At 64.7% G+C, this 8,076-nt stretch overlaps 1 protein-coding gene across 1 annotated transcript in view; it reads left to right on the top strand.

The window, feature by feature from the left end:
* The window catches only part of DGKQ (diacylglycerol kinase, theta 110kDa), a 28,476-nt gene that overhangs the window by 4,649 nt on the left and 15,751 nt on the right, over positions 1-8,076 (top strand). Inside the window, exons 6-21 of the mRNA XM_006893644.1 lie at positions 1,056-1,209; positions 1,594-1,668; positions 1,746-1,846; positions 1,922-2,106; positions 2,308-2,398; positions 2,538-2,826; positions 3,005-3,066; positions 3,520-3,670; positions 4,030-4,068; positions 4,695-4,810; positions 5,701-5,773; positions 6,014-6,112; positions 6,238-6,386; positions 6,671-6,796; positions 7,295-7,446; positions 7,610-7,758. Of these exons, the coding sequence (XP_006893706.1) occupies positions 1,056-1,209; positions 1,594-1,668; positions 1,746-1,846; positions 1,922-2,106; positions 2,308-2,398; positions 2,538-2,826; positions 3,005-3,066; positions 3,520-3,670; positions 4,030-4,068; positions 4,695-4,810; positions 5,701-5,773; positions 6,014-6,112; positions 6,238-6,386; positions 6,671-6,796; positions 7,295-7,446; positions 7,610-7,758 (2,011 nt within the window). The remainder of the gene's footprint in view (positions 1-1,055; positions 1,210-1,593; positions 1,669-1,745; positions 1,847-1,921; positions 2,107-2,307; positions 2,399-2,537; positions 2,827-3,004; positions 3,067-3,519; positions 3,671-4,029; positions 4,069-4,694; positions 4,811-5,700; positions 5,774-6,013; positions 6,113-6,237; positions 6,387-6,670; positions 6,797-7,294; positions 7,447-7,609; positions 7,759-8,076) is intronic.

Raw genomic sequence — 8,076 nt, 5'->3', positions numbered from 1 at the left:
AGGGGGTGGTCCAGCAGGGGGGCGGGCTCCAGGTGAAGGGGCCCCTGCAGGGGTGTGGGCTCCAGGTGAGGGGGTGGTCCAGCAGGGGTGCGGGCCCCAGGTGAGGGGTCAGTATGGCAGGAGAGTGGGCTCCGTTGAGGGGGATGGCCTGGCAAGGGTGCGGCCCTGGTGAAGGGGTTTTCCTGCAGGGGTGCGGGGTGGGGGGCCCCGGTGGGGGGGTGGGCCTGTACGGTGAAGAGGGTTGTCTGGCAGGGGTGTGGCTCCAGTGTGGGTGGGGTGGACAGCAGGGGTGGGGCCTCCGATGTGGGCAGGGCTGGGGTCTCCAGGATAGGTGGGGTTGGTGGAAGAGGTGTGGTCTCTTCTGGGTGGGGCTGGTGGCAGGGGTGTGGTCTACAGTGTGGGCGGGGCTCTGACAGGGATGTGGTCTCCAGTGTGGGTGTGGCCAGTGGAAGGGGTGTGGTCTACAGTGTGGGTGGGGCCAGTGGAAAGGGGTGTGGCCTACAGTGTGGGTGGGGCCAGTGGCAGGTGTGGTCTACAGTGGGTAGAGCCAGTGGTAGGGGTGTGGCCTACAGTGTGGGTGGGGCCAGTGGAATGAGTGTGGTCTCCAGTGGGCGGGGCTGTGACGGGGGTGTGGTCTCCAGTGGGCAGGACAAGCATCAGAGTTGTGGCTTCTAGATTTTCGTGGGGCTGACAGCACATGTGTCCCCTCCAAGTCTCCAGGAGAAGTATGACCTCCAGGTGGGGACAAGAGCTAGTAGGTCAGGTGGAGAGGGGCGCTTTAAGTGTAATGGCCTTCTGATGGATCTGAGAGGACAGGCTGGGAGTTGGGGTATTGGTTTGTGGCGCTCCCCCCAGGGCACCTCCATTCCTGAACTCACCAGCACAGGGCTCTGTCCCACTCTTTGGGGTGCGGGTTTCATTTAGCCCTGCCTGTTCCAGCTTGCGGGTTGGCATGACTGGTCGTTCTGGGGTGATGGGACTTCGTACTTAGAAGGGGCCCCGACGGTTCCTGGCCCTTTGGGCTCTAGCTGAAGCCCCTTCCCTGCCACCCGCAGGCACACTCGCTCTGCTTCTCCGCACTGGCCCCCGAGTGCACATTTGGGCGCCTGCGCAGCATGGTCCTGCCCCCTGGCTGCGTGCGACTGGCGTCCCGCAACTTCAGCAAGATGCACTGCTTCCGCATAGCGGAGACTGGGGCTCCCGAGCCAGGTGAGGCCCCACGGACAGGGCTCGCAGGGGTGGGGGTGAGGGGTGGGGGCATGGGATGTCTTCCCTCTGTGGGGTGGGTGTGAGTGGTGAGGGTGCTGGGCCCAGGCCAGTACAGGATTCATGGGGTAGGGATTGTGGTGAGTGGTAGGGGGTGCTGGGCCCAGGCCAGTGCCCTATGGAAAGGGTTCATGGGGTAGTGAGATGGGTGGGGGTGCCGGGCCCAGGCCGGTGCGTGGGGCCGGAGCAGGCAGGCCTGGCCTGAGAGCAGGCGGAATGTGGGATGCTACGTCAAAGTCACAGGCCTGGGAACCAGGGCTGGAGGTCTGGACGTGCTCCCCTCTGCAATCCCTGTGGCCCAGCTCCAGCGTCTATCGTTCCTTGCAGGTGAGGGGGACGACAGTGTGGACAGCAGTATCACCGCAGGCCCAGGCCGAGAGGTGCCGTCGGCTCCGGAATCGAGTACGTATCCCCCCAGCACCGCGCCCCACCCCAGCACCTGACCCCAGCCCTGCTTATGAGCCCCTCGCTCTGGACAGGCAAGCAGACCCTGAAGATCTTTGATGGCAACGATGCCATGCGGCGAAACCACTTCCGACTGGTCACTGTTCCCCGGCTCGCCAGAAGCGAGGAGGTGCTGGTAAGAAGGTCCCGGTGCCGGGTGGCTGTGCCTGCGTGTCCCCCTGCCGGTCTGCTGACTCCTCCTGCCCTGCAGGAGACGGCATTGCGGGCGTACTATGTCAGCGAGGACCCCCGAGACTTCGAGCTGCAGGCCCTCCCCGTGTCCACACCAAGCAGCGAGGCAGCCGGGGATGAGGGCAGCCGGGGGCCTGAGGCCTGGGTCATCCGGGCCCTGCCCCGGACACAGGAGGTGCTGAAGATCTACCCTGCCTGGCTCAAGTGAGACCCCAGGGCAGGTCACATGGGCACCCCGGGCGGCTGGGAGGGTGGAGAAACTGCCCCCGCTGCCCTGAGTCTGGGGTCCGCTGAGTGAGGCTGGCACGGCCGGGAGGAGGTCTGGGGATTGGGAGTCTTCTAGGTGGGCTCGGGAGGGGCACAGGTGGGGGCTTTGCTGTCCTGAGCCTCAGGTCTGCCCCACAGGGTGGGTGTGGCCTACGTGTCCCTCCGAGTGGGCCCGCAGAGCACGGCCAGGACAGTGGTGCTGGAGGTTCTGCCGCTCCTCGGCTGCCAGGTACGGACGCCCGGGGGTCCCTGTCCGGGGGCCTGACCACCCTCCAGTGGGGTGTCCAGTCAGGCCCGATCTAGCTGTCCAGGGTTGTCCTTGGGGGTTGAGGGTTCCCCCAGGCCTGATGCCCATCCTCCACCCTCAGACGGAGAGTCCCGAGAGCTTTCAGCTGGTGGAGGTGCTTATGGGCAGCCGGCAGGGTGAGTCCATGCATCCGGGCTGCGGCCATGCCCACTGGGGCAGTGCCCGTTCAGCCCGTGTCCGCTCAGCCCGGGCCCCCTTTGGCCGGGTCCCCCCCTCGGCCTGTGTCCCCCTCGGCCCGTGCCCCCTTGGCTGGGGTCCCCCCTCGGCCTATGCCACCTTTGCCCGTTTCCCCCTGCCTGTGCTCCCCTCAGCCTCTGCCCCCTTGGCTCGTGCCCAGCATCCCACAGGAGGTCTGATCCTGCTCCAGCTGCTGCCGCGCCTCTGACCTTTCTGCCCCGGTGCAGCCCAGGGCTGCGGTCCTGCCCATCTCTGACCTGGGCCTCCTGGGGACTGAGGGTAGCCATTCAGAGGGTGCCTGCTGCTCTCTGGGTATCGCCCGGGGCTCATGGCCATGTCTTCACCCCGTAGTTCAGCGGACGGTGCTGGCCGATGAGGAGCTCATACTGGACCGGCTCCAGGACATCCGGCAGGTCTGAGCACAGAGGCGGGGTCTGTTCTCTGTCCGTCCCCAACTTTGACTCACGTCCTCGGGCAAGACCAGGCCAAGATCTCTCTACTGTGTCCCCCATCCTCACTCCCGGACCAGCGAGAGTGGGGCTGCAGCTAGTGGGCCACCCCTGCTGGCCCTGAGGCTGGACGTCTCTGCCGGCTTTATTGTCCATGCCATGGGGTGTTGCACACCACGGGGCGTCTCACACCATGGGCCTCTCACACCAGGGGGCGTCTCACACCATGGGCGTCCCACGCCATGTGGCCTCTCTGAGCTCCTCGGGGCAGGCCTTGTAAGGGGAGGCCCCCTCGTGTCTCTGCTTGGCTTTGACCCGAGTCCAGCCAGGCAGTCTCCCCAGCGCTTTCTGTGGATGTGGAGAGCAGAGAAGGGGGAGAGGTGTCCCCAGTGTCCAGCACCGTGTCCTTCTTCCCAGACGTCCCTGCGGCACATGAGCCAGACGCGCTTCTACGTGACGGAGAGCCGGCCGCCGGAGCCCCGAGTCTCCCTGTTTGTGGGTGGCCTGCCGCCCGGCCTTGCCTCCCAGGAGTACGGCCCCCTGCTGCAGGATGCCGTGGGCGCCAAAGGTTGGACTTCCAGCCTGCAGGGCTCCGGGAAGATGGGGAGCCCTAGAAAAATCTGTTGCCTCCCTCCGTATCCTCTGCAGCTCTGCTCCAGCCAGGCTGCCCTCTGTCCTCACCCCTGGCCTCAAGGCTGTGTCCCCACAGATCTAAGAGGGTTCTGGGCCTCTGTCACCCCTCGCCATCCCTGCCTAGTCGCCACCCCATGTCCAGCCCTGTGTCCCCTGGGAGTCCGGTGGGTGGGGGGCATGGGCTCTGGTGGGGGCTAAGCCCTGCTGGGCAGTGCTGGGCGGCCCTGGACGAGGTGGGGCTGTGGGCAGGAGTCACGGGGTGTCCAGCAGCCTCAAACCTGTCTCTCTTTGCAGCTGATGTGGTGACTGTGAGTCACATCTACCCCTCGCAAGGTGAGTGTCGCCTGCAGGGACCTGGGCTGGCTCAGGGCCATTTCTTAGACTCGATGGACAGGCCTAGCTCGCTCCCTACTCTTGGGGATCCCTCCAGGGGCCTGTCATTTGTACCAGGCTTTGCTGTGATGCATTTCTGCTCAGAAACCTTTTTCCTAGAGCCCAGGAAGGGTTAGCAGTGGGGGCAGCACAGCGAGGCCCTCAACTCCTGGCCGTGACAGCTCCCGTCCATTTGGGTGGCGGTGACATACCTCTAGGCTCACGTCTCCGGTGGGCCCCCAGCAAGCTGGATGTAGGCTCTTGGGATTCAGTGGGGGTCTGGCAGAGGCACCCGCCCTTGTCCCGTCGTATCTGTTGTGGCTTTTCTCTGTCCCTCTGTGTCCACTCTGAAGACGTGCCCTGCTGCCCCTCAGTAGTGTCTCTGGGCCCGGCCAGTGACCCCAGGCTCTTCTTGGGGAGGGTGGACGAGGGACAGAGTGCAGAGCCCAGAGCCCAGGTGTGGCCCCCCTGGGTGGCTGACCTGAACTGGCCGTGGTGTGTGGGACGTGGCTGAAGCCCCATGCTGGGCCTGCCGTGCTGGGCCGGTGGCGCTCGGCCCCGCTGCAGCTCACGGCCCACCTGTGCAGGTGCCCTGGTGCTGGACGTCACCTGCTTCGCGGAGGCCGAGCGACTCTACATGCTGGTCAGGGACACGGCCGTGCAGGGCCGCCAGCTGACGGCCTTGGTGCTGCCCGACGTGCTGGTGAGTGGGCGGCAGGGCCAGGTGGGGTGCAGGCGGGACCTGGGGTGAGGCTGGCCTGCTGAATCTCAGGTGGGGCGATGACCTCGGCATGGCACACACACACACACACACACACACACACACCTTTTCCATACCTGTAAATACACACTACACACACCCACACCTCTCCACAAACCCCCAGCCCCCTTTTACACACACCTCTACACATACATCTCCCCCATACACTTTTCTGTACCTCCATGTGCACACCTACATGCATGCACACACCTACACCTCTCCACACACACACAGCCCTTTTACACACACCTCTGCACACATACACACAGCACTTTTACACACACCTCTCCACACATATACGTCTACACACACACAGCCCTTTTACACACACCTCTGCACACACACACAGCCCTTTTACACACACCTCTGCACACATACACACAGCCCTTTTACACACACCTCTGCACACACACAGCCCTTTTACACACCTCTGCACACACACAGAGCCCTTTTACACACACCTCTCCACACATATACGTCTACACACACACACAGCCCTTTTACACACACCTCTGCACACACACCCCTCCCCTTCCACACCTTTCCGCACCTCCACGCTCACACCTACGTGCCTGCACACACGGACACCTCGTTTCCACACTATGCAGAACCTTCCTCCCCAATTTCTCCATCTCACGTTCCCCCATCCACACTGTCTTCTCACACACACCTCTCCTTCACTCTTCCCCCGTCTCTTACACACACTCGTGTTCCCACACCCCCCTCACCACACACACCTTTCACCCCCTACCCGCCTTCCCCTGTGCACACACATCCCAATACCTCCCCCCTCCCCTCGTCCCCTCCACACACGTCGCTCCCACACCCTGAAGGCCGCTGCGGACACACCTAGCTTCCCTCCGCCTCGCTGCGTTCTGGGAGAGGGTGCCTGCCCGAGGCGGCCAGGTGCGTTGTAGGCTGTGACCCTGTCAGGAGGGTCACGGTCATCCCTGCTGGACCCTGTGGGCGTGAGGTCAGCGGGTGAGGGGCCCTCTGAGGCCGCCTGGCAGGTGAATGGCCGAGCTTGGCCTGCTTGTCCACACGGTTGGTTCGCAGAGGACAGCTGGGCCCTCCTGCGCCGTGGTGCTGAGCGCCCATGGTGCCCAGGGGAGGCCGTCCCATTGCTCTGCCCTCTCTGGTCACCAGGCATTGGTGGGTTCCACCTGGGGGACCCACGGCCCCTGCCCCTGGTGGTAGGTGATGCTCCCTGTCTGGACTGTTGCCCTGAGGACTGCCTGCTCACAGGTAGACTAGGACCCCTGGCCACCTTGCTATGCTGCGGCCTCAGGGGTTCATGGCTGCCCCTGACCTCTGACCCCAGGCTACAGGACGCTAAAGAGAGCAGGGCTGGTGTGTGCGCCTGGTGCCAGCTGTCCTGCTGGAGGACGCAGGCGCGGGGCAGGGGCCTGGCAGAGCGGGCAGCAGTGCCAGTGCGCCGAATGCCTCTGTCAGCCGTCTGCCCGTGGACGAGGCACTAAGTCAGGACCTCGGGGGCCCCCAGCTGCTGTGTGTCCCCTCCGTAAGCCACGGTGGAGCCCGTGTGCAGTCAGCAGCCCCCTTTGTCTGAACCCCGCTTGTCTGTCTCCTGTAGTCACCCCACCTTGTGGGGACCCCAGCTGTGGTCGCGTGGGACCACGCCCTGTAAAGACCTCGTGCCTTGTGGATAGCGGACCTTCCCTGTCCTTACTGAGTGCTGCTCTCTCTGGGGTGGCCTGTGGACAACGGGCTTTGTCACTGAGGAGGCGTGTGGCCCTGGAGACCGTGTGAGTGGCTGGACCAGGTGGCACAATCTTCTTTGTGCAGGTGGCCCTCTGGGGCAGCCTCACCTGCCCAGCCAGTGGCACCTGGTCCACGGCTCCGTGGCCCTTGGGCTGGAGTTCCATCTCACAGGCCACTGTCAACCCGCTTCACCCCGGGCCGCTGCAGCCTGTGAGGTGCTGTGAGTGGTCAGCTATCTGGGGCATGGTCTTGTGGCCGCCTCACCTCACGTGAGAGTGTGACTGTAGCTTCTGTTAGAGAGTGCCCTTGATCCGGGGGACCTGTGGGCATGCACGGCCCATCATGAGAGGGTGCCTGGAGCTGCTCCGAGGGGCCTGTGGGGCACGCTAACTCCATCACTGCCCAGTGTGGGGCAGCCACTCGGCCACTTTCCAAAGTGTGGGTACTCTGTCACTTTGCCACTGCCCAGCCTCGGGGGCATTGAGCGTGGCGTGTAGGGTGAACGCTCGTGCGGTCACTCGGGCTCCGGCCAGTGTGGGGACGACTTCTCAGCCACTGCCTGTGCGGCAGTCTCTCGGTCGCTGCTTGGTGTGGGTGGGGCAGTCACTCGGTTACTGGGTTTGGGGACAGTCATATGGTGATACTAGGCAACTCCAGGTGGGGGATGACTCTGTGCCCCCCCACCCTAACCCAGCCCCTTTCTACCAGCATGAGAAGCTGCCCCCAGACTGCTGCCCGCTCCTCGTGTTCGTGAACCCCAAGAGCGGGGGCCTCAAGGGCCGAGACCTGCTCTACAGTTTCCGGAAGCTGCTGAACCCACACCAGGTCTTTGAGCTGACCAACGGGGGGCCTCTCCCCGGGTGAGTGTGGTCCACAGCGTGGGGCGGCCTGGGTCCCTGCAGTGGGCTGGAGACGCTACTGGGGCGGCCTCCTTCCTGGCCTCCACCTCTGCCCCAGCATGTCCCCTGGGAAGGTCAGGGTTCCTGGGGCCGTGGGGGACATGTCCTGTCTCCCTCACTCTAGGTTCCACATGTTCTCCCAGACCCCCCGCTTCCGGGTGCTGGTGTGTGGGGGGGACGGCACCGTGGGCTGGGTGCTCGGTGCCCTGGAGGAGACGCGCCACCGGCTGGCCTGCCCCGAGCCCTCCGTGGCCATCCTGCCACTGGGCACAGGTGGGTGCAACCCGGGCTGGGGAGGGCGCCGAGGGCCTTGTCCCTTCCCCACCTCGGGGTTCACTCCAGATGGGCTCCGAGCCATCTCCCGCCTTCCGCCCTGGGTGGGCCCCCTCCTGTACTGAACCTCAGCCCTGCCCCATGGTGTCCTTGTCCCCACATTGTCCTGGGCCTGCCCTACAGTGTCCGCTGTCCCCTCCATGTCCTGGGCCTGACACATCGTATCCTCTGTCTCCACGTTGTCCTGGCCCTGCCCCACAGTGCCCCTCTCTCCCTGGGCCTGCCCTGTGGTCCTCCCCACGCCCTGGATCTGCCCCG

Source organism: Elephantulus edwardii, unplaced genomic scaffold, assembly GCF_000299155.1.
Source record: "Elephantulus edwardii isolate Elephantulus edwardi_28Jun2011 unplaced genomic scaffold, EleEdw1.0 scaffold00129, whole genome shotgun sequence".
NCBI lineage: Eukaryota > Metazoa > Chordata > Mammalia > Macroscelidea > Macroscelididae > Elephantulus > Elephantulus edwardii.
Note: the sequence above shows the minus strand (reverse complement) of the source record. Positions and strands in the feature narration are given on the sequence as shown.